This window comes from Quercus robur, chromosome 12 (assembly GCF_932294415.1).
Source record: "Quercus robur chromosome 12, dhQueRobu3.1, whole genome shotgun sequence".
NCBI lineage: Eukaryota > Viridiplantae > Streptophyta > Magnoliopsida > Fagales > Fagaceae > Quercus > Quercus robur.
The window spans coordinates 35,565,095-35,591,691 of NC_065545.1; the positions used below are offsets into that span (position 1 = coordinate 35,565,095).

A 26,597-nucleotide genomic window follows, 5' to 3' on the forward strand; every position below is an offset into this window, starting at 1 on the left:
ACATGAATATATAGATGTTTCTTTTACTCTATACCACTTGTAAATATTTCATGAAAAAGTTATAATTAGACTTACTCTTTTTTATTAGAATTCTTTAAGGCCTTCACAAAAATACCTAAGTGGTGAGATAATTGACTTAAAATGTAATGTAAATCCAAATATAATTAGATTTAATTTCCCATATTATCAGTTCATGAGGTGTTTATAGATGCATAATAAAATAATTTGGCCAAAAGATTGCAACATTACTTCCATATATATTTAAGAAAAATACAAAGTATCCTACAAGTACTTATTACATGAAATATTTACACTCAAAAGGAAAACAATGAAAGGGAGGAAAGGGAGGAACTCGATCAAGGACCAGAAGTTATGAGCTCTGCCAAGGACCCACTAAGGAGTCTAACTATATATTTTATTTTTTTTCAACCTTAATTTAGTGTTTTAATTTTTGTTTTTCTTCTTTTATATATATGAGGTAATGGATGGCAAATTTTTCAGCAATTGCGTGTTGACCATCAATCTGGCATGTTGAACTAATTTCCACCCTTGATCATAACCAACATTGCGTTTCTTGAAGGGTTATCATAGCCAAATCTTCTTCTAATTTTTTATGTTATCACAAGCCAATTTTTATATACTTCTATGTTGATTCAACCCAAAACAGAGATATATATACTATGTTAAAGACAATTGTAGGATGCAATGACCATTTAAGAGAAGCTCATCAAGGCCAAATTGGAATATGGTAATTATTTTATCAAATAAAATATAATAAATTGGGCTCATCTAAAACAAATAATTTGATTGAATGAATGGTCTTGATGCAAAGATTGTAGTAAGTAAAAGGTATGAACAACACTATATAACAAAACAGGCAACAAATTTAATCAATATAATAACAAGTCATGTTACTTGGCATGACGTTTAGGATATTGACCTATTTTTTGGTACTCAAAAAAGATTGATGTGATTATCAATTATCAGCCGTTGATTTTGGGGAAATTTTTTTTCATGAGCTGTGTATCAGTTGGGTTTTAGATGCGTAATCAAAAATTATTTTTGATGAAAAGAAGCATCTATCTAATGGCTAGAATGTCCCTAGTCATACCTTTTTGGTGCAAAATTTCAGAGGTCGGAGAAGCCCACTTCTAAAACACATGGTAGGCAGACTTATAAATAAAAAAAGAAAAAAAAAACTACATGGCACCAAATGAGTCAAATTCATGGGATGCCCACTATGTACTATTGTCACATTATTGTCCTCTTTATTTTTTTTTTTTATATGGGTATTCACAATATATATATATATATATTTTTTTTTTTTTTCATTATTATTGATGTAATAAATCTTGATTACAACAGCATAACTTTTAGATAGGTTTAGTGTTTACACTATTTTTATATTTGTGAAGTATATTTTTGCGTTGAATTTTTATATTTATACTCAAAAGGCCTAAAATAAGTTGCTCAAATCACCCTTAAAACCTAAATTGAAACAATTTTCAAAAAAAGAAAAGAAAAGAAAGAAATACCCATAAACCTAAATTGAAAGAAGAAGAGAAACAATGTTAATCTGGTGGGGTATCTCTCAATGCTCTAATTGCAATTGCTAGGCAAATGAACGATGGCCAAGGGATTTGTAACATCCAATGGTCACAAGGGCGGTGACTTTAGGCTTTATTCTTTTCAGAAAGACCCACTAAATATTGATCAACATCATGTCATCACACACCTAAGAATATATATATCTAAATAAATAATATTTTAGGTAAAAAGGAAATAAAGAGGAAGAAGTCTAAGAAAGAAAATATAAGAAGCCAAACAAACTCTCTTTGTTTCTTTCTGCTTTTCTTTCTTGTTCTGTAGCTATAGCTTTTCATTTTTTTTAATATCTTTATCAAAATTTCAGCACTTCTATAATACCATATATTAGTTTTTTAGGAGAAAATTTTAAACCAATAAAAATAACTCAATTTCCACTTTAATTCTGTGGTCTTATTTATTTTTTTTTTCTGACTAAAAAAGTTTTATAGGGTTTTGAAAATTTACAAACACTGAGCTAGAAAAGTCTATAGTCAACAGGATATAGGCAATAATATTTTTCCAAGTTCTAATTCTACCCCTCACCCCCTTTTGTGGGTTAAAAAGAAAAAAAAAAATTTCTTGAAATTTTGCATTCTAATAAAAAAGAATTGAAATTTTTCAAAAAAAAAAAAAAACATCAAATTAAAGTAAAAGAAAGCTGAACATTTACTTCATATACAATACAACAAGAGGTCACATACAACACACACAGAGACCCTCTCTCCTTCTCTTTCTCTTTCTTCTCTCTCCCATTTCACCTTCCTTTTTTCACAACCATTTATGAGATTCCTCCAATGGTCTTTTCTTTTCCATTGGATTGTACAGATTCCTAGATGAAATACCCATCTTAATCCCTATATTTCTTGTTCATTTTTAGCTGTTCTTTGTGATTTTTCTGAGACTGTAAAGACATTAAAACTCTTCTGGGTCTCTTGGCTTTTGCTGTCTTATGCAAACTCTCTTTCTGGGTTGTTGCAGAAAAGCCTTTGTACCCAGTATTATTATTATGCCATACAAGGCTTGAAAAGAACAATTATATATTTTCACACAATTTTTTTTTTTATAAAAAAAAAAATTAAACTTTTGTCTATAAATTGGTGCTTTTTTATTTGCTACTTTTTTATTATCTATTTCTGGGTGAATTTTCTTTGAATATCTTTTTCTTCACTTGAGGAAAAGAGAGAGACATGGGCAAGCAAGGGCCTTGCTGTCACTGTGGAGTTACAAGTGAGTTCTTGTTTCTCCAATTTTTTTTTTATTATATATAATTTGAACATAAAATAAAAATTGGTTCTTCATTGCTTTAATTTTCAACTAAATCTTATGCAAATGGTTTTATATAAATAATTCTTTCATGGAAATGAATAACTGTGTAGGAAAGGGAAGATATTACCTGGACAAAGGAAATGAATTTACAGTATGTACTGCTCTTTGTATTGTTCTGTTTGCATATTCCAGAACCACAAGTATTCTTGTTTTCAGTTTGAGTTTGTTCATGAATTTATTTTTTCATTTTTGATTGTTTCCTTAACTCTGTACTTTTTATCACTTTGTTGGGGTTTCTCTCCTTTGACTGTCTTTCAAGTTTAAACTAAATCACCTGTTCAAAATTGATTTTTGAGTCTGTTGAATACTGGGTAGTTACAGAGTCTACACGTTACTTGTAGTGCTTTCCCATTGCTCTCTAGGTGTTTGTGAACTAAAATACCAAGTCAAACTGTAGTTTCTGTTGGTGTTTTTGCTAACTTAAGGATTCAACTCACAAAAATGTTCCCTTTTTATGATACCCGTGTGTCATTTCCTTTTTGCCTTGTACTATGTTAATGATAGGTTTCTTCCTGGTGTTCCTTCTAAACCATTTCTTGCTGTTTGTCATTGGAGTGTGTTTGTGCTACCATTCTCTCAAACTTCACTGGTCATGGTTACTCTAAAGGCTCATGGTTTTAATAAGAACTACTCCTATAAAAACCTACTTCTTTTCAATGTGGAGCTTTTGTTCCAACTCACATTTTCATTTTCATTAGGATGGAAATTGTTCTGAAGCTTAAACTGTTCCTTTATAATTGCAAAAGAGTTTGGTTTGTTATCACAAAACTTAGTGTCAAGTACATTATTTTGGGTGCTCACTCAACATTGAAGATGTTCTTACCTATTTTCCACAACTTCAATAGCTCAAGTCAGCTCAACAAGTTCAATTTTAATCATTTGAGTTAGTACTACAAGTATTCCTTTTGCTTATGAGTCTGTTGAATAGACGTAGAACAAAGAGGGTAAAAGCTTATTCACATTACCAATCATTGTTACCTTCTAGTCTGCGCTTCATCCGTTTGAGCTTAATGTTAAAGTGACTCGAAGATTTAACAATGCTTAATTGGTTTTGGGAATTGCCAATGACCTTTAAGTCAAATGGCATTTCCTGGTGTTTCAAACTGAGCAATTAAGTGTTCCAACCCCCTTCCCCACTTACAATGTATCAAAAATTGGTTTTGGGAACTACTTCTGACAAATGGTGCTGTTATGAGCAAAACCTCAAGAGCAATCCAATTCGTTTTGATTTGTTTGTTACTCAGTTAGTGCCCCTTGTCTCAGTCATTTGTTAATGGGTTAGAGTTCACCTGTTATATCAAAAAGAAAGTCCTATCTTCTTGTCTAGTCCATCTAGACTTATGCCACGGATTCCATCCCGTATTTCTTCCTGCATTAAGAGAAGTCCATATAGACTTATCCCATGGATTCCATCCCATGTTTCTTCCCGCATAAAGAGAATTATAGTAGTACCTATCATCCTAGGTTACATTGGGAGAAGTGGCAACCTGGGTTTACATTTTTAAGTATGGATGGGAAACTATTGTTTTTTGAAAGGAAATGAAGCAATGAACTAACAATCTAAATCCGCCACATGCTAGAAAAAGGTACTTGCAAACCTGACAAATCATTAGGTGCAGGTAATGTCCATGTGAAACTGCTAACATCCATTTGTCCCATTCATCTAATTGTAAAAGTGATTTTTTGTTTCTATCTCTTCATAATTGCCATGCACTTTTTCCTTTTTAAAATTTGTTAAGAATAAGTTGTGCTTGACAACTCTTTGATTAAAGGTCAATGCTACTTTCATTCCTGGTCTGAGCTTATGCTCAAACATTATTATATGTTCGGCTGACCAACTAGAGCTGAGCCATTTTCTAATTTGAGAGGTTTGGGCTTTTCCAATCCTCTTTTCCACAGTCCAGCTATTATTAGTTCCATGGAACCAGCTGCTCTTATATTGTTCTATTGTGTGATAAGAGTCATAGTTAACCATAATGCTATTTAACAGGCATTGCTTCTGAGCATCCTGCTCTTTGCTTGTACAGTTGGTTAAAATGCTGGAACCATTGTCTCATTCCAATCTGTCATTCAGCATTAAACTCTGTGGGTGAATACAAACTGTCATAAAATTGTTTAATCTTTGTCTTGCAGATAAGCTAAGCTCTGTCCATATAGTTTTGTAATGGCTTGTATGCACATTTTTCATCTTCTAGGCTTATCACTTCTTGATACATTGATGAGATGACATCAGTTTGTGGGGTTCTTTTCATGTTAACATGACAAATGAAATTGGATTAATTTGAAGTTTTAGATGAGTAATTGCTTAAAGTTCATCTGCTAATCTGTATTATATCTCTCTTGTGCTTAAAGTCATTTTATTGTACTGATTGCTGACAAACAAGCATTTTAACAGGCACTCCTCTTTGGCGCAATGGTCCTCCTGATAAGCCAGTCTTGTGCAATGCATGTGGGTCTCGGTGGAGGACAAAGGGAACACTTGCAAATTATACCCCTCTACATGCACGGGCGGAACCTGATGATTATGAGGATCACAGGTATTCCAGGGTGAAAAGTATATCAGTAAATAAGAACAAAGAAGTGAAACTGCTCAAAAGAAAGCAAAATAGTGATAATATGATGGTTGGAGGGGGTGCCCCCGATTACAACCAGGGTTTTCGTAAGGTGATAGATGAAGATACAAGTAATAGATCAAGTTCTGGCTCGGCCATTTCTAACTCGGAGAGCTGTGCACAATTTGGCAGTGCAGATGCAAGTGATTTGACAGGTTGGACACTCGCCACAACTAGTAGTCTTGGGGCCTGTTCCTTTATTGCAAAAAAGAGATTCTATTTTGTTTCATTAGAACAAAGAGTGATGGAGTTTACCTTATTTTAAAGTCAATGGAAGAGTTGTTAATTCGTTTCCAAATGTCTAATTGCCTGTTGCTATTATAAGTTTTATGTTTGGTATTAGGGAAGAGTGGATTCAGGAAAAAGGTTCCATAATAAAAGAGAAAAAACAGAGAAGAAGACACTATGATATGTAGTTTGCGCCTTTGCGGCAAAATAAGATTGATGTCTTGTTAGATACAAGTCAAAATAAAAGAAGCACCCTCCTTTCATTTTTCAGAATGCGAAACTCTGGAAGTTGGCTGCTATTCACATCATGTTCATCTATTATTGGCGAGAAATTCATGGTTTTATGGTACTAAGAAAAATTATTATGATAAATGCCTTATTTGATTAGTATAATTAACTCCATCTCCATGATTGTATTCCCCCTTTAATCTAATGGAGCCCAAAAGTAATTCAACACCATTGATTTTCCTTGATCAAAGTTCTAGTTGTGGCTGACAGTTCTAAGTGCATTTTTCCTGTATTCATGTAAGGTATTCATTGTTATAAATTTTTTCTGCAGGTTTTTCCTTGGGAAGTAGATCTTTATCCGAATGAGTTTTGGTTATGGACTCATTTTTAATCTGTTTTTTTTTTTTTTTTTTCATCATCATTTGATTATTTTACTGTACCTGCATGATTAAGTTTTGTTCTTTTATAATAGCTTAGTAAATCTGACAATATGTGTCATCCAATTGGTGTCCTTCCAGGTCCAGCTCAGTCAATGGTGTGGGACTCAATGGTGCCTTCTAGAAAGAGGACCTGTGTGAGTCGTCCAAAGCAATCTCCAGTTGAGAAGCTTACAAAAGATCTTTTTACAATTTTACATGAACAACAGTCTTCATATTTCTCTGCATCTTCTGAAGATGATCTGCTTTTTGAGAGTGAAACACCAATGGTCTCTGTTGAGATAGGACATGGAAGTGTTCTCATTAGGCATCCCAGCTCAATAGCTCGAGAAGAGGAATCTGAAGCTAGCTCACTTTCGGTTGAGAACAAACAATTTCCATCTAATGAGGCTTATTCCCACTATTCAATCACTTCTGTACATAATGGCAGCAAAGGTGTCAATTTCCCAAGTCCTGGGGTTGAAAAAATTAAGAATCATGCTGGACAAGGGATGCAACCAGAGCATCTTAAAAGGTAACTTCTTCCTGCACTAGTTTCAGAACTTATGCATAATTATGTATGAAGATACATATGCAGGTGTTGTCATTCAACTTAGAAAGGAAGTTTTATACTTGTTGACCTCCAAAAATTTTTAGTACAATAGAATTGTAATTGGTAAGCATAACTATAGATTCGTGTCCCAACATCAATACAGAGCCTGCAACTTGTTTCAAAAGAAATAATAGAAATGCCTTTGCTGTGTATTTTCCCTAGAACACTGATCATAAGTGTGACTGTGAGTCATGGACCATATGTGGAGAAACTGTTACTCCTTGGGCAGGGAAACATATTGAAATCATCTCTCACCATAATTAATATTTCTTCTGTTTGCAATTACAGGGACAAGTCTCAGAATGAAAACCTACAAATCCTGGCCAGCCGTAATTCACCACTGTGTAATATAGATTTGAATGTAAGTTTTGTTCCTATGCTTCTTCTTTGGTTGTGCCACTGAAGCTGATTTTTTTCAAATTTGATGTCATTTAACTAATAGCAAATGCAAATAAGGCCTGTGATCAAGTTATCCATTTCTTTAGGAAGCAACCTAAACCGTACATAACTTTATGCATAGCACTATATGTGGTGTTCACAAACTTCTGAATTTTTGTAATGGTTATGATCTCTTTAATTCTTGTCTTATTCCTGTATCCTGTTGCCGAGTGATCCTGGATCCAAATTAATTGATGTGTTGAGTGCTTATCATAATTGTAGTTCATGTTTTGTGTAGGATGTTCTAAACTTTGAGGAGTTAATGAGAAACTTGACAAATGAAGAGCAACAGCAATTGCTGAAGTATTTATCTCCAGTTGACACTCTTAAAGTTCCTGATAGGTTGGCATCCTTTTTGTCATATAATCTTGACATTTATCACTGTTGACCACAAGATACTTTTTCCATAAAATGTCATGTGCAACAATGAGCATTTATTTATTAATTTTGCAAGATGAAACACATTGCATGTGCTGTGTTTCATCAATATGTCCTTTGCAAGCATGAATACGTTAAATCCATGTTAGGTATGTTTAAAACCATTTCATACATACATTTGCAATTGAGTGGACAATCCAGTCTTTTGGAGTGGAGCAATATTGCTGCATGAGTTTAAGTTATAGCAACGCAGATAGATGCACACACTGACACACACACTCTTGAATCCTGATGCTTCAATTCTTTTTGAGAGTGTCACTTAGTATCCAAAGAGAAAGATTAAATAAGGTGAGCTATGGTCTATGGTGTTCACCTTGTTTGGTATTTACTGGGTAATGCCAAAGACTGTGGTGGAGCTTTTAGCATGTTGGCAAGAAAAGTTTGGCCGTCATCACAATGGTGTTATTTGGATGGCTGTCCCTAACTGCTTGATGTGGTGCATTTGGCGGGAGAGAAACAACTGGTGCTTTGAGGATTCAGAAAGGACAGTAGCCGATCTTAAACTTTTCTTCTTTAGAACGCTGACTAATTGGATGTCCATTGTTGGAAGCCATTCCATTTTTTCAATCTATGATTTGATGGATGTTTGTAACTTATGTACTTGATTGGTATGATCCCTAGCTGTATACGTCGTGTATAGATTTGAATAAATTTTACATTACTTATCCAAAATAAAGATCCTGCCCTCATGGTTGTTTTAATTGTTGCATGCAGCCTCAAAAGCACTTTTGATAGCCCTCAATTCAAGGAGAACTTAATTTACTTTCAGCAATTGCTTGTGGAAGGGGTATTTGACAACTCCTTCTCAGGAGCAAAATCTGAAGACTGCAAGAATTTGAAAAGGCTTGCAATATGCAATTCGTCGAAGTGCAAATGGGTTGAAAGCTATCATCTACTTAAGGTTTGAGCTGGCTTTTAAAATCTGAATGTCATTAGATGAAAATTTTAAAATTAATTGATTCTTCCGCCATTGTATGGCAACTAATTAACATCTTTCTATAGCTGCAGAAATATAAAAATAGTTCCGGAGGATCCGTTTTAGGACCCAATGCAACTGCCTCAAGTAATTTCATAAATGTCAAGAGATTTCATGACAGCCAAAGCCAAAATCTTCCAGGTTTGGTGAAGATTTTATTTTTGGCAGTAATTTGTTAAATGGCCTTGTTTTTTTGTCTGAATATATCTGGTGGGCATGGAAACACTTCAAAGGGTTTAACTCAACTTTTTTTTTTTTGATAACTCAAAGGGTTTAACTCAACTTGGATTTTCTTATGCTTGGTTTTTCCTATGAGGAGGAAAATTACTTGAGAAGCCTAAAAAGAGCTTCAAAAGTTGAGCCAATGTCTTTGCCTAATGACAACTAGGTGTTACTTGTACAACTGATGTGGTGAAAAGATAGTCTTCTTAACATCATCTGCAAGTTTTTCCATCCAGTTAGAAAGTGCATACAAACATCTTTTCAAAACTTGCGTTCTTCCATTGTTTCTGTTCTATCTTGTTTAAGTTACTTTTATTGTAATTATAAATTATATTAGTAAGATAAAATTTACGAATCACACAGACACAAGTCAAATACAATAACAAGAAGTCTAAGCCCCCTTTTCTCCTTGCACTTCTCAATTCCTCTTGTCCTGTCCACCAATAAGTTGTATTCCATTCTTGTGGTTCTATGTTAATTTGGCAGTTGGCACTACCTGGAAGTACACAATCCTCATAATCACCTTTGGACTGGACATGGGACACCGAGGGTTGTTCCTATTAGGCATTTTATGCACATAAGCTAAGGCAATATTCTCTCATATTTAAAATAATAATAGTAATTAATTAATTAATTAATTATGGGGCCTTTAAAGTGCTCTTGGACTTGGAACCCCAAGAAGGCATACTCATAAGACAAAGCAAATTTGAAGTTATTTTCACCAGAGAATGGATAATTACTGGAAATTTACCTCTCTCTCTCTCTCTCTCTCCAAACATTCAATTGCAGTGGTTTTAAAGTATGAGATTATGACTAGATATGCCATGGACAATTTTGTTTTGTAGATTGTAAAGTGAGCAGCATTATCACTTTAAAACTTCATAAAATGGTAATATATGCAATAACATTAATATACACTGGAATGGTTCTTAAAGAGTATCCTGCATCTTGCAGAAGTGAAGACTGCAATGAAGTGCCCAAAAAGGATGATTGTGAAGGCTAGCTATGAGAACAAGGAACTCATAGACAATGATAGTTCTTGCTTTAGTCCAAGAAGCCTATTTGCTTTGCCAACTGAAGGTAGCTCCCTCATGTTGGATTCTTTCAATTTTGTAGAAGAAAATTCTGATCAGGATCTGCTGCTGGATGTGCCATCCAATGGCTCTTTCCCACAGGCAGAGCTCCTTCACCCATCTTTAAGTTTTGATGGCCAACAGGCAAGCACTAGTAGTAGTTCAATATACCCACATCTTGTCCGTCGCTGACAATGTAAACGGTTTCCAATCACTAGGGCTATATTGTAGGTATGCCTTTGAAACCTGTGACTTGGATTCACATATTTTGAATGGTAAACGGGAAGTCTGTGAATGAGGTTTGCTGGTTGCTCCTTATTTCTTTTATCCTTTTTGAACTTGGAATAGTAAGGGTTGAATTTTGTGGGCTTTTTGTATAGGTTACAGCAGATTGTAATATATAGCTCATAATACGGAACTGGTAATTCCAGAGTTTTGTATGCAATTTTTAGTTTTTGTCTTGCATAGGAACTTAAAGATACCTATTGTAGGGTTGCTTTATTTGTACTCAATATTTTAGCCAAGAAAAAAATGAAAAGAAAATATATGTATTTAAAAAAAAAGGGTGTGAAAACTTTGTGGGATGCATGTGAAGGAAGTGGACGTTTAGCCTGCCTTTATGGCTTGTGGTGGAGACCTGCATTGTTCAATTGGCTGATTGCATCATAAGATTCATAACAATCTGTCTGCTATCCACCAAAGGATAAAAAATACAGAAAAAAGAAAGTGGTGCTTATATGATAAGCTTCAGAGTTTGACCTTAGTTTTAAATTTAATCTATAAGTTTTAATGTATTTAGTGTTGATGTTATTGTTTTCAAATTTGTTGCTATCTGTATCTGTAATAAATTATTTTCATTGAAAGTAACTAGGTACCACACAACAACACTTTGGTTAGGAAAATCTTTAGCTTCTAGAGGCTTAAATATATCTCCCTTCTGCCCTAGACTTGGCTCGAGTACAGGATTTATTGTGCATATGCTTTGTGGCATCAAGATTCTTTTGGAACAATTCGGGTATTCTAGGTTTTTGCATCTCCTCTTTTGGTTCACTCCCCTATGATTGGTTTCATGTCAATTGTAATTCTTTGATGATACTCTATAAACATATTGGTTTTCCACCCAAACAAGCAATTCATTGGGCCTCAAGCAAACTTTTTGGAGAATTGCTTTCATAGGGCCTTTAAATTTTTCTAGATTTTGGGGGTAGTTATTTATTTATTTATTTTTCAAATTTTTTTCAGAGAGAAGTTTCAGATTGCATTTATTAATAAAGGCTAAATTTGCGGTCTAATGGTACTATCTTCCATCCATGATAAAATTGCTTGTCTAGCTAAGGAATTGGCTACTGCGTTCCCTTACTGACGAACATGAGAAAAGCTAATGCATTCCCTTACCGATGAACATGAGAAAAGTTAGTACAATAAACTAAGACGCTGAGATCTTTGAATATCGGATTAAGTGACCGAACATGGTAAGAGAGTTTCCCTGATCTTTGGATTAAGTTCAATGAACTGAGGGGCCTCTTCTTTTGTTGGAAAACTTCAAACCATAGTAATATGCAGTCCAACTAATATTTATTGATTCTAAGAGTGATTTCAATTATGTAAGATTTTTTGTTTTTTCAACGGGTTTACTTTTATGAAGGGGGAATGAAATAAGTAAATTTGGAAGTTCATACTTCATAGCAATGTGAATGAAGAAGAGGAAAATAGAAAAGTAATTTAGTGTTCTATTTTATAGACAAAATATGGGGGGGGGGGGGGGGGGGAGTGGTGCAGTGATTTGATCATACTATGTGTTTACAAATTTGAAAAATTGTATAATAGATAGACATGTTTCATCCATTCAAGAATGTAAATATCGTTTTAAAGATAAATGAAATTAGTATTTATCTTTATCTATTTGGGAGTCTGTCTTGTATAAATTTAAATGTTGACAATGTATAAAAAATAGTAATGAACTTTTGAGCTACAAATTATTAGCCTAACGTGGAGGTATGAACTCTGTTGAAGTAGTCCATTTATCAAATTAGGAGATCTTGATTCTCTCAAAGCAACTAATAAAAAGTTAGGTTCTTAACACTTGCATAGAAGTCAAACATGTTTTCATTGGGCATTAAAATAGTCATGTGTACTAATTTGGCTGCTTTGGGAAGATCATAGGCTAAGGATTTTGTTTTGTTAAATTATCTTCTGGTTACTTTTGATAACTTGGTGGACTTTAGTCTTTGACTTGTTCTTATCATTTTTTTAGTATAATATACTTCCTTAATTACTGGAATTAGCCTCTTCAAAACAAAAATTTGAGGGTAAAGTTGTCTGCCACAACCTCTCTCAAACCCTACAAAAGTGAGAAATTTATGCATAGAGTGTGACCTTTTTTTTATTTTCTTAATTACCCCCAAAAACAACCTAAGAAAATTGAAAATTATTTTGGAAGTGCTTTTGGATCAAGCCTAATTGATATATGGTAGTAAGGATTTACATCACTATCTAAGAAGTTAGCATGCAAACCCATACCCATACAAGGAGAAAAATCACAAAGAGTATAAAATTAAGTAAATAATGGTCATAAACATAAACCAATACCCATACATGTCTCTTTAAATACACAATGCATTTTCATAAAGCGGATGGTAATTCAAATCTTAATACAAGCAATTGCAAATAGTTTATAAGCATTCAACCATTTAAAATTTCAACAACTGTTGAGCATTAAATCGAACCAAAATAGAAATCAACAAATGATAAATGGAACAATTAGAAATTTGTAATTTTTATTATTATTAAATAATTTTAATGAAGGGCACCAAAGGGTGCAAAAGAACATTAAAAGTATACACGAGACTTTATAAGGTTTGTGTATATCTATTTTATGCTAAAAATACGTACTCTCTAGGGGTAATAAAAAAATTTCACAAATTTCACCCATATTGGAGGACTGTAGGCTTCTGGCGTCCAGTTTTCATCAGATTCAGTTCAGCCACTGTTACCGCGAGGCCAACCGGTGTGCTGACATGTTAGCCAAAATAGGCGTTGAGCAAGAGGCTGAGTATATTTTGTTATCAAGTCCGCCTGTGGACTTATTTAAGGTCTTGGAGGATGATTGTAATGGAGTCTTCTCCAACAGACTTTGTACTGACACTATTATTTGAGTTTTAATGTTATCGTCTGGTTTACCAAAAAAATAAAGAGAATTATTCAAGTGGGTTTGAATTAATTCAATTAATAAGTCTCTGTAATTGAATAAAATATTTGTGTTCAAATTCTGTCTACATCAAAATTAATTGATGTTTTAACATAATAATAAACAATAAACAGCAGCACATTATAAGTTCAAATTTTATTATATTTAAAAAGAAAAAAGAAAAAAAAGAAAAAAAGTGAGAACCATTCAAAGATAATTGAAAGATAAGTGTTGCCCTTCGGTGCAAGTAGCAAAAGCTATGTGCATTTGTAATTCAAGTGGGCCAACCATTAGCTATTTGCTCGTGCAAATTCAAGGGGGAATATTTGCCTACATATTTGGAATCATCTTTTAGAGCCTGTAGAGCCTTTTTGGTGCAACTAAACCAGCACATACCTTGCTCAGGAGAAAATATACCATGCGTCGGATGCATGGTATACCTCCCCCTTGCCGAAACCATGAAACAGATGAGGATTCTTGGAAGTCAAAACTCAAAACTATACAAGATGTGACTATCATGGTTTCTGGACCTGCTGTGACTGATATCCTTCACTGACCACTAATGGCAGAAGCTAATTTAACAGAGGCCATGAATTGTGAGCCATTAACTTATGACTCAAAAACAGTAGGCAGGTTGACTAGTGTCTGTCTATGAGTCTATCCATGAAAGACACAAAATATAGTTCTAAACAAGATTCACTATACAAAATAGCAATTACATTGCATACTTTTTACTACCTCTACCTCCCTAATTTGAAGCCAATACAAAGTTCCTATCCTCTCCAAATTGCTTTTTGAAATAGCCATGGTCCATTTGAAAAACACCCTTTTTCCCATACTGGCTACCGCATCAACAGCTCCCGAAAAGTCAATGACCCCAAAACACTTCCCTTTTTTCCCATTTAGCATCCAAAATTTACAACCCCTAAAATTAGTCAATGCCCCACAAAACATACTACCACTTCTTCCACCATGGTAAAGACCAAAACTTCCATTTTTTTTTTCTCTCCAGACCTAATCATCTTCATCATCAAATGCTTCAAACCCCTTTTCCGGCCACCAACACGGCCGCGGAAAAGTCACTCCACGCCGCATACAAATCTCTGAAACACTAACACTCTTAAGACCATCATCCTTTTCTTCTTCATCACACCTTTGTTTTAACATTTTCAACACATCCAATATTGTAACCTCCTTCCCAATTACGCCACAATTATTCTTCACTCCCTCTGCTCTATTCTCCTCCTGCGCCATTGACGCCGGCAGCACGCGGTACCTCTCGCTACCATTCGCCTTTTCGCGCAACTTCTCCTGATTCCTCTCTTCACCTTCTTCCCAATCGTCTTCTTCCGATTCAGAATCAACAATTACGGTATCGCCATAAGGAAACTCCAGCTTTCTCTTTGTCGAGCCTTCCATGGAAAGTTGGGCTTCTTCGTCTTTGTCCTCTTCCTCCGCCATTTCTTCAATAATTTCAGTATCTTGATGAGTCAATTGAGCCTCAGAATCCGAATTTTTCGAAAGCCCTAATTTCTTCGATTGCTCCGGAAACCCTAGATCAGAGTCCTTCCCCAAATCAAAAGCCTCATCGCCGTCCGTACAATTGGGCTCGGGAGCGCGTGGTCCGTAGACCGCCGGATCATCGGCGGCCACCGGTGGCTGCTGTTCTTCCGAGCTGGCGATTAGGGAACCCTCGGTTGGGGTCTGGAACAGGTCCTGAGGGGTACTATCGTCTTTCTTCTGCTCCTCCTCCTCGTCGAAAGTCTCTGGCAGAGACACCATGACGATCCCTGTGGACTCCACTTCCATTTCCATGGGCTGGGTCGGGTCGTCGGAGTCTTCGTTGGCGTCGTGGTCGGAGCATCCGTCTCGTCCTGTGGCAAACCCGCAGTGGCGTAAGCGCTCCTCTTGCGAGGCCGAAATGTGGCAGAGCTCCGTAATTGAGGCAAATGGGTCGTCCATTTTTAGGGTTTGGAGTCAGAACTCCGAAATCGGAACCATACGAGGGTTTGACCGTTTTGTTTTGTTTTTCTTATATATATATATATATATATATTTATTTATTTTTAAAAATTGAGCGGAAATGTAAAACGGTTATTATTTTGCGTTTTGGGGATTTTTAATTTTATTGGGTTTTGCTTCCCGCCTTTTTTTTCTATTCTGGTTGATAAATTTTGATTGACGGTTGGGCTTTGGGCTTTCGCTTTCGCGGGTTTCAGTTTTTAATAACTTTCTCGAAGCGGTGTCGTTTATTGTGAACTTCTTGGGAGTCTTAAGAGATAGCAATGGGGCAGGGTGGGGCTGAAGGATATGGTCTTTACCTCACCCTGCATGGTTTTTTCTTATCCCATTTCCACCCTGCCCTGCATGAAGGGGAAAATATCTTGCCTCATCCCTGTCCCTTAGGGCCCTGCGATATCCTGTCTTATTCTGTAAAACTCTATTTCTTGTTAATTTGTCCTACAACTATTACAATTTTTTCAAATAATATTATATGTTTCAATAATAAAAATATATTTGAAATTATAAATAAATTTATCTCATCAAATCAAACTAATTTTTAGCAAAAACATAATAATATTATTTAAGTGTTTAATAAAACAATATCACAACAAAAATCTCATAGTATGACACAATAAAATAATCCAAACTCTTAATACATAACAAAAGAAAAATTGCCTAGTTCTTCAAAAAGAATCTCCACTTTCTTCCATCATTGTGACACCACTTTCTTCTTCATCATCATAATCATCAAAGATGTTTTAGAATGTATCTTCAATTCCATCTACGGTAGATGAAAAGCCTAAAAAAAGGTAAAATAAATTCAATCAAAAAATTGAAAAATATAATAAAGAATGCAGCAACATAAATCATTGCATAATTAAACTAGTAAATTTAATTACCATTAATTTTAGCCCATAACCAATTTTGAGCACACATTAATGCCTCCATAGTCTTTTGAGTAAGTTTACTGCGATGTGGACTTAACAATCGACCACTTGTGCTAAATGATGACTCTGAGGTAACAATTGACTTTGGAATGGCAAGGACATCCCTTGCAATATGTTTCAAAGTAGGATACTTAGGCCCATTAGATTTCCACCATGCTAAAATGTAAAAATCCACAGCTCTTGGCATTAAATCATCCTCAAGGTAATGGTCCAACTCCAATTTAATATTCCCACTCCTTCTTTCTTTTTCTTTTTTTCTTTTTCTGACTAAGATATCTTTCAAAGTCCATAAGAGAGTCATCAACTTGCGGATCCTCTCCCACACAAGGGCCATAGGTACTTTCCCTACCCATTCTCCCAGAACTATAGCCACGAATCATTTCATAACAAATATCTCTAACCCTTTGAATTTCATTATCAGCTTCATCACCATAAATTATTGGAAAATAATATTCTAACAATTCAATCTTATATCTTGGGTCTAATATGGTTGCCACGGCCATAACACCATGAATCACATTCCGGTAACAATCAAATTTTTCCAAAATTTTAAATGCCATACTCCTAATCACCTCACTTGCGCTTGTAAAACCAAGAATTCAAAGCTATTTTTATTTCACACACCTTAGGAAAGAAAAGATTAGTTGTAGGGTATGAGGTACTTGAGAATAGCTCTGTAACCTTGTGAAACACTACCAGTCTCTCCTATATACTACTTGTCATCTCCCATTCTTCCTCCGTTGGAATGCACTTATAAGATGACTCACATATGTTCAATCGATAAAAGACATTTTGATACTTTATAGCAATAGAAAGCATGAGATAGTTAGAGTTTCAATGAGTCTTACAATCAAGGGCCAGTTCTTTGGTGCATTCAACATGTGTTTGTCAGGCTGTTTCTTCAAACTTCTGCCTTCTCTTTGTTGATGCAGTTTAAAATCCCAAACTTTCTCAAACCTTTTCAATGCATGATCCAATTACATCCAAACCATCCTGAACAATCAAATTAAGAACATGTGTTGCACAGTGCACAACGCATATGCAACATTAATCCACGCATAATAACTGCACCACATTGAAGCTTATCTAAGATAATTTTTATAACTGCATCATTGGTATTGCTATTGTCCATAGTCACAATAGATAACTTCCTATCAATATTCCACTCCAACAAAGTATTTAGAAGGACACTAGAAAGCACTTCTTTTGTATGTGGATGTAAAATATATTAGCAACGCGCTAATATATCTAATATATCTCTAACAGTGGAAATGGCATATAAATAAACCTTAAATGAAAATTTTAAATAATTAGAACTAACAATGATATAAGTTCATAAAACATTTGAAAAGAATTTAATTAAAACATAAAAATAAATATATACTTCAAAAAAAGTACCTCATAACTCAGTTTTGAAATCTCCACAAACCATCAATGAAGTGTGTTGTTACAACCATAAAGTCTCGCCTTTTGTTTTGTGAAGTCCACATATCAGTGGTAATAGAAATTCTACCTTGATTCTTATCAATTTCATGCTTTGATTTCTCTCTTTCTTTCTCATAGATGCTCAAAATGTCCTTTTTGATTGTGTTCATAGAAACCGTCCTAAACAATGGTTGAAGAGAAGTTGAATATTTTCTAAAACCAATGTGGTCAACTATAGAGAAGGGATACTCATGCAAGATGATCATAAAAGCAAGTTCATTTCTTGATACATATTGATCAAAATGATAAGTATTCACACCTGCCATTGAATCCACTTTATTTTGATCCTTCGCCAACATTTTTTGATTCATATCCCTAATGTCTTGAAACTTTCTCCTTGGACATATTTTCACGTGGTCATGCAAATGTTTAGTGCCATAATTGGATCCCCTTACTAGTAATTTCTTACAATAACTGCACTCGGCCTTATCTTTCTCATCAACTCTCTTTCTCTTAAAATGATTCCAAACAATTGATTTGTACTTCCCCTCTTCTTCAATTATCTCATTGTTAGGCTGGACTGCCTAGACATCTTTTGGCATATTCAATAGAGGTGATGACGAGGTTGCATTATCTTCATCTACTATCAAAAGGAAATTGATTGCTGCTAGATGGATTGGAGCTACCAATGTTTTCATGTGAAGTCATTTTTTTCCTAATGTTAATTTAGCAACTTAGTAATGGACAAACTATATTTCTCCAAAAAAGATAATATAAAATAATGGGACAGAAAAAAAAAATTTAAATGAATAATATGAAACAATGAGTTTTAACCTAATTTGGAGCTTTTATTTTTATGAAAGAACTTTTATTTGTGATTCATATATAGCTTCAGACCCCTACTTTTATTTGAAACTAATCTAGAGCTTTTATTTTTTCTAACATATATATATATATATATATATTTATTTATTTATAGACCCGTACCTGTTGTTCCAATTTGTTCAAATCCTAAAAGCATTGAAATAAATGCCTTAATGCCAACAAAGATGACCCTTTAGAGTCTATAAGAATGAGACGGCTAAAGGAGGACACAATCAAATAGAAACAGAAACAGCATTCTATGAACAAGTCCCAAATAAGATCTCTCATAATAAAAACATTCTGCTGGGTGTGAATATTGTTAAACCATTAAAATATATTATGCATAACATTGAGCATAGTTTTCATATGGTTTTGATAGAAAGAACTACACAAATATATATCTATAGACCCAAACCAGTTCTAACATACATACATACATACATACATATCTCTCTCTCTCTCTCTCTCTCTCTATAGACCCGGACTAGAGCTACCTCAGACCTATACCTCATAACAGCCACACGCCCACACATAATGACACAAACACAAGCATTCAGACCTGTACCTCATAAAAATAGAAAACATTCTATTATGTTCATGATGAAATCTAAGTTGAGAAAGACGCATGAATGGAATCAATGATTCAATAGTATATAAATTTGTTTCTAATAAAGACAAAAGAAAACGTTAAAATTGGTACCTTATTTCCAACTTTGCTAAAGAGAAAAAAGAGGTAGAGAGCCATGTTAGATAGAATAAAATAGACTGATGATATTTTTGTCTAAATAGTAGGGTTTTAGGGTATGAAAACTTATAATTTAACCCTTATTAACGTGGGGTGAGGCGGGATGGGTCTAAAAAGTGTAAACCCATCCCCGCCCTACTATCTTTGCGGGGCGGGAAAAACCTGCACGGGTTGAAGCGGGGAGGGGCGGGTCAATTGGGGTGAGGCAAAATTGCCATCCCTTTCAAAGACTTACCGTTGTTCTATACAACACCAACCCTTTCCAAAAGATAAATGCGGATTATCAACATAAATTGCAATGAATAAAGCCACAGTCACAACAATTTCACGATAAAGTTTAAAATAACAAATTGTTAACGGTAAGTCGGTAAGTAAAAAAAGTGGTTAGCTCATATGAGAATCAGTAACAACTTAAATTTTTGTGTTCATAGTACTATTCATTTACAATTGAGTCTAGTCCTTACAATTATAAGATTTTAGCAAAAATGCATTTTTGGTTCCTACATTTTGGGTATATTCTCGTTTTGGTCCATATGTTTTACTTTTAGTCACGCCCACTCGAGTCCTTGAAAACGAAAAATCATGTACATTTAGGTCCCTGCCGTTAACCTATTATAAAAAAATTTAGATGTGACAAACAGAGTGCATCGTTAGCATGTTAAATGTTGATGTGGCTAATACAAAAATTTATTTGATTTTTAAAATTTTCCACGTCATCAAATAAATAAATAAAAATTCTAAAAAATTCTAAAAATATAATTTATAATTTTTTAAAAATTAATTAAAAAACATGTTCTTCCCCTAATCTTTGGTAACATGTTTAGACTCTCTCACTCTCTTTCAATTACAATTCCTAACCAAAACCAAACAAATCCTCTTCTTATTTACAATCACATCTTTTTTTCCTGGTTGGCATTTAGAAATAGAGTTGGTGTGGGTGAAAAGAAATTTGCCACCGCTGGACTTGAAAGAATGAGAAAACAAAGGGAGACAAGGTAACCTAAAGAGAGTAGGACACACTAGCAAGTGCCATCAATGGTGATGGTAAAGGACATCCTCTTCGCTCAGATCCAAGCTGATCTCCGCTCCAATGAACCCCTCGATGGTGGTGGGTTGTTTTTCTCTTAATCTTTGACTTTCTCTCACTCTCTTGATTGTTTGATAAGTGGTGTGGTGGTGGGTTTGATTGTTTGATTGGTGGAGGGTTTTTTCTGGGTTTTCGTGGGGGTGGTTGTTCGTTGGGTTTGTGTTTATGTTTATTTCATAAGAAAATTTATGGGTTTGGGTGGAAAGAAAATTGCCCAAAAAATGTTGTGCTGAAAATTTTAAGCATCAGTTTATTAAATGTGAGTTATATAGCGTTTGGTTTGAAAGAAAATCTTGATTGGAGAAAATGTTGATGATTGTTCAAGAAAAATTTATGAGGTTGGTTGGGTTTGTTGTTATTGTGAGCCGAATTGGTTGGGTTTTGTGTGTGTTTGTTTCATAAGAAAATTCTTAGTTATGGTTGGAAAGAAAATGTTGTGATGAAAATCTTAGGCATTGGCTTTTTAGATGTGAATTTTTTTAGTGTTTGGTTTGAAAGAAATTTTATGGGAAAGATGTTGAATGCCCATAAATTTTTTGTGTTCTTGAGTTCTTGTGATCTGGGTTTATGTTTTTGTGTATTCATGATCAAATCTGAATCTATGCATTTTTATGTTTCTAATTTTTTTTTTAATTTTTTTTTAAATTGATAAATTAATTTTTTTTTTAAATCAAATGTTGATGTGGTATTTTTTATTATTATTTTACTGGCCACGTTAGCATCTAACATATCAACGGTGCACTTTGTTTGTCACGTATGAATTTTCTATTAGTGGGTTGGCGGCAGGGACCAAAATAAACATTATTTTTTGTTTCCAGGGACTCAGGTAGGCACAACTAAAATGTAAGAATCAAAACGATAATTGGCCCAAAATATAGGGACCAAAAGTGCAATTTCGCCTAAGATTTTTCTTCTGCTTTCAAATGTACGGAGAAGGATCGTTGACACAAACATTCTAAGATAACAATAATGTTTTGACAGGAGAGGCCTAGTGTATTAGTTACTTTTGCATAAAGAACAATGTTTTCTATAGTCATTTCTCATTATCTCTGGACTCATGGATAATTAGGAATGTCGTAAGAATGAATGAGAGTGTCTTAGATCATAGAATGATTATACAATGAGGTTTACATTTAAAATAACAGCTTCTTATGGTTAAGTCATCATAGGAAGTATAACCAAACAGAAATACAATGGAATACAAAGCATCTCATTAACAATTCAGAACTTCTTCAATTTTATCCAAGAATTTCCAGATTGATCATCCATTCTTACCAAACGAAACTTATAAACTCAAAAACCATTGGATCCAAGTTCTTGCCAATACTCTCGCACCATGGGTCCGTTTGGATTGAACTTATTGTTGCTGAAACTGAAAACTGAAAACACTGTAGCAAAATAATTTTTAAATGTGTAAATAGTGTCGTGGGACCCATAAACAGTATATAAACATTATGTGAACAGTATTTTTTGTCCCATACACAGTGATTTTACTGCTCACGTGCATAGAAAAAAAAAAAAAAGCATGAAAACGCAGCCTGGTTTCAGCCACTTTCAGCCCAAAACAAACGCTCACAAAGGGTCCGTTTGGATTGAACTTATTGTTGCTGAAACTGAAAACTGAAAACACTGTAGTAAAATAATTTTTAAATGTGTGAATAGTGTCGTGGGACTCATGAACAGTACATAAACAGTATGTGAACAATATTTTTTGTCCCTTGCACAGTGATTTTACTGTTCACGTGCAGGGAAAAAAAAAAAAACATGAAAACGCAGCTTGGTTTCAGCCACTTTCAGCCCAAAACAAATGCTCACCATGTACAATCATGGGCGGAGCCATGTTGAAGGGTGGGGGGGCCATGGCCCCCCCAAAATTTTGAAATTTTTTTAAATATATATATATAATTATTTTAATGTTTTCAAAATTTAGTTTACAAAATTAAGAGTTGGCCCCCCCTAAGTATTTGAATTAGTCCAATGATGCTTTAAAAAAAAATAATTGGTCTAATAGTTATAGAGACAACTTTATTTTTTGCAATTCTATTTTTTATTATAAAATATACTTTTATATCTGTTAAATATTTGAAAAAGTTTTGCACCAAACATGTTTGAATTTATCTTTTTCAACCTGTTATGTGGTGATTAACAAGTCATTGACTCATTATAAAATTATTGTCACTAAAACTACACATGAAATGTCTCTTTAGTTGCCACATAATGGGTCAAAGCAAAATAGTTTCAAATATATTTGGAGCCTAATTTGTTCCTCCAAGTTTTGGATCATTCTTGTTTTTGAAAATAACATTAGTTCAATTGAATAATTTTACTTACATTAGTATAAAATTTGATAATTTTTATAGAAAATGAAACTTTTTAAGAATTTCACTATGAAAATTGTGAAAATGTATTTTATTAATTTTATGAAAGATAGCCATCAAACATAATTTTGATTAAAAATATTAAGCTCTTTTTTTGTTGGGTGTGTGTATATATATAACTTATCAAATAAAAAAAGTGTGTGTATATAATAAAAAAAGCATGTGTGTTTATGTGTGTATGAGGTTGTTTTGATAAATATATTAGTGTTGCAACTTGGCCCCCCCCCAAACAAAAATTCCTGGCTCCGCCCCTGTGTACAATCCATCATATATAAAATTTTCACCCATCACATTAGCTCTCACTGTATGGGATTTAAATGTGCGAATTACTCGAACAGGGTTCTTGGCATAAATGCTGTTCTTCAACGCAATATTTCCTCGTGTAAGCTTTTGATCTTCCGACGGCTTCTTCTTGTAAGCCACATTTCCTCCTTGACCCATATATATCAACTCCTTAGACCCCACCTGGTTTTCATACCCTCCTGAATCTACAATGCTTGTGGCTAGACTTTGCTCGTTTACTTTCATGTAGTCTATGCCATTTCGAGGTGGACGATGAAGACCTACTAGTTTCAGTTCTATTCGGTACTTGAATCTATCACCAACATTCACTCCTGGGATGTTACCAAATTGATGACATGAGAGATTGACAAAGTTTATGTTTTTCTTGAGAATATTATATGCTTCCATGTCGATCCTCCTTGTATATTTTTCATCTTGTATAAGCTTCCAACACGTAGCTCTAAATAATTTTAAAATCTCTTCCACCCTTTTGCGAGCATTACTGCTTTCTTCAGCGTCATCACTTTTACTATCCATCCTTCACTTTTGAACTAGCATTTTTACAACGTGGAGGAAAATCCCGAGTGGCTGAAATTTTCCTGTGTTTAAAATCTCTCTCTTCTTTGTCTTCCATAGTAAAATCGCTCCTCGTATGAAATCTAATGAAAAAAAAAATTTAGTATAATATAATTTCCTTTTTTAAAAATAGTTTAGCCAGTGCGAAAAGGGGAAAAAAATTTGTGACATTGCTATTTTTTTTTTTTTTTTTTTTCATGTGTTAAATCTTTTAAACATGGGCCAAATTATATGAAAAATATATGTATGGGCCAATTCGTTACTCCTACAATCCTACCAAACATTAAATTGTAATAGATAGTTGATGTATGACTCATTCTACGAGCCCATTTGAAATGTTTGTGTGTTTGTGTATGCCCGCTTTGTATTTTAACTAAAAAACATGAATCAACGAAGAACATTCTCTTCTTTATTAATATCAATTAATATCATCCTTCTAATTAAGTGGCACGACATGCTCTCCTTTATTAAGAAAACTGGGGTTTGAATTCTCCTTCTCATTGTATTTTTTGTTTGTTTTTGAGAACACCTTTCTCATTGTTGTAACTATCAAAAAAGAATTAATGACATTATTTTTCTAAAACTAATGTATTAAGAGGAAATCATCAACACGTAGATTCAACGAAATAACATCTTAAAAGTTAAAAGAATCATGAAAAAGTATAATATTGACAAAACACAATATCATGGTTAATTGTAAATCTATCACTTATAGAATACGTCTCACAACAACAAAATATACTTTTAGAAAATTTCCCATTTAGATCAATTTCTATAAAATTTCTATTGGTATATCTACATTAAAAAAAAAAAAAAAAAAAAAAGAAAAAAAAGAAAAAAGAAAAAAGGTTAACATCAAAGACGTCATTTAGAGCCTTCTATGCATTAAGCAAAACTATTCATCCCCAATATGACATGGTGAGCTAGCTATCCCATCCACAAGATTTGATTAAGATCACTATATCTATAATTTTTTTTTTCTAACAATACAACATCATAGAGACAATATATCACAATTTAATGATTTCATTATAAATGAAAGTGTTCACAATTTGGTTGCTGAAAATCATCCAGATCCCAAATTTGATTATCTTAAAAAGCTAAACAATTTATACGGAAAAAAAGATTAAATTACAAGAAAATTATATGAAATAATAAATAGATAAATGTACTAAAAATTTTTTTACTACATTTTCCATTTTAATATTCATGAAAAATATAGCAACTTGTTATTGATAGAAAGATATTAGAAAATATTGCAACTTCATATACCATAGATTTTTTTTTTCCACAAATATATCACAAAAGAGAATAATTTATTATTATAGTGGTAAAGAAAAGATGCACAGAATGTTGAGTCAAAAAAAAAAAAAAAAACCATACACCTCATATATTATACAAAGTAAACAACTATATTGTGATAAGCACCATAATATATTGCATGATAATTATAACATTCACGTTTATTTTGAAATGGTCACAAAGAAATACATTCAATATTTTCACTACAAATAAATAGGATTAAAAATTTTAAAGATTAAATATGCATTCTTTTTCTTAGAGTTTCTCAAAAACTAGAAAGCAAGTAGCATATACATTTGAACACAATTGATTGATTAGAAGTCAAAAGTGTTGTATCTCAATTGGTTTGACACCTCCTAATATGTCATCTAAGGATCAAATCCTCCCTCCCCTGTTATAATTATCAAATCAAAAAGAAAATAGATTGATAAGAAACATACCAAACAAAAGAAAGGACCAACAAGAGCTACCTCACATTCATGTATATGTATATAAAATAAAAATATCATTGTCAATATATAAAGAGAAAGACAAAGACATTGTCAATATATAAAGAGAAATACTATGTTTATAACAGTTTCACAATACTTGTACAACAAATTATAAGTATCAAGTTGTTACCGATTGTTATTAGTAGACAAAAAAGTAATTTTAGCGGTAAGTTTAAATTATAACTAATAATGACTTACTACCTATAATTTGTTATAAAAATGTTATGAATATATATAAGCAATAATTCTTACCCAATATATATATATATATATATGGGTTTGGATTCTGTCCAGTGGTCAATGCCACTAGATGCGCGACACGTGTTCAGTCTTGAACACGTGTTGCGTATCTAACGCGTCTAGTGGCATTCGGCCACTGGACAAAAGCTGAGTCCCATATATATATATATATATATAGGAGAATCCAATGGCTAGCATTGGTCTTAACTCTTTTAAAGCATGCAAATTTAGGTAACTGACCCTTTTAAATAGGTAATTATTAGGTAGTTTGTCCGGAAGTGATGGCCCTGGTGGCTCAAGACGCAGTTCATTTATGATATATCCAAACAGAATCCCACTATTAATTTTTGACTGAAAATTGTAATAAAAATAGAGTAATGCCACAAACACAAACCATTTTACAATATTTTTACAAAATGTTAATGTAGCAAATTCTTACTAGTTCTAATATTGGTCCATCACTAATATCACAGATTTATTTACAATAACTCTTTAAAAAATGCTAAAACTATATTAGCAGTTTGTAAAAATATTGTAAAATAGTTTCTGTATGTAGCATTATTCATAAAAATAATAATTTGTTATAGAAAATAACATTGATTTGGTTCTAACAGCTTGTTATCACTTATCGTATTAATAGCCAAACAAAAAAAACAATGTTATCAAATTGTTCATATGAAAAAAATTTGGAGATAGAAATAATTTGAAAATGTTTGTTGGCATGTTATAAAAAGTCTGTCAGTAGTGAATGGTATTAGGTTAGGACAGCCACTTATTAACTTCATTCAAAATTAAAGCCAGTTTTAACATTTAATTTTTTTTATTATACTGTAGAAGTCAGTTTTAATTGAACAATAAAAATAACTAAATTAGTAATAATTGTATGGTTTAAATTTAATACAATGTCCGTGG

At 33.4% G+C, this 26,597-nt stretch overlaps 1 protein-coding gene across 3 annotated transcripts; it reads left to right on the top strand.

The window, feature by feature from the left end:
* Window positions 1–2,270: 2,270 nt before the first annotated feature.
* On the top strand, window positions 2,271–10,618 carry LOC126707900 (GATA transcription factor 26). Of its 3 annotated transcripts, XM_050407633.1 has the most exons (9): window positions 2,271–2,814; window positions 2,964–3,004; window positions 5,309–5,680; window positions 6,500–6,932; window positions 7,299–7,371; window positions 7,687–7,790; window positions 8,601–8,787; window positions 8,889–9,003; window positions 10,039–10,618. In XM_050407633.1, the coding sequence occupies exons 3-9, from the start codon at window positions 5,530–5,532 to the stop codon at window positions 10,347–10,349; spliced, it is 1,374 nt and encodes a 457-aa protein (XP_050263590.1). In that variant the 5' UTR covers window positions 2,271–2,814; window positions 2,964–3,004; window positions 5,309–5,529; the 3' UTR covers window positions 10,350–10,618. The 3 variants fall into 3 exon arrangements, with proteins under 3 accessions (XP_050263590.1, XP_050263588.1, XP_050263589.1); XM_050407631.1 differs by lacking the exon at window positions 2,964–3,004; XM_050407632.1 differs by lacking the exon at window positions 2,964–3,004 and having other exon boundaries at window positions 8,895–9,003.
* Window positions 10,619–26,597: the final 15,979 nt, after the last annotated feature.

Bases quoted from the DNA above. Each gene is read 5' to 3' on its own strand.
- LOC126707900 (XM_050407631.1), top strand. From the start codon at position 2,775: ATGGGCAAGCAAGGGCCTTGCTGTCACTGTGGAGTTACAA. The intron at 8,788-8,888 runs GTTTGAGCTGGC...ATCTTTCTATAG, and splicing joins AAAGCTATCATCTACTTAAG to CTGCAGAAATATAAAAATAG. The intron at 9,004-10,038 runs GTTTGGTGAAGA...TGCATCTTGCAG, and splicing joins CCAAAGCCAAAATCTTCCAG to AAGTGAAGACTGCAATGAAG.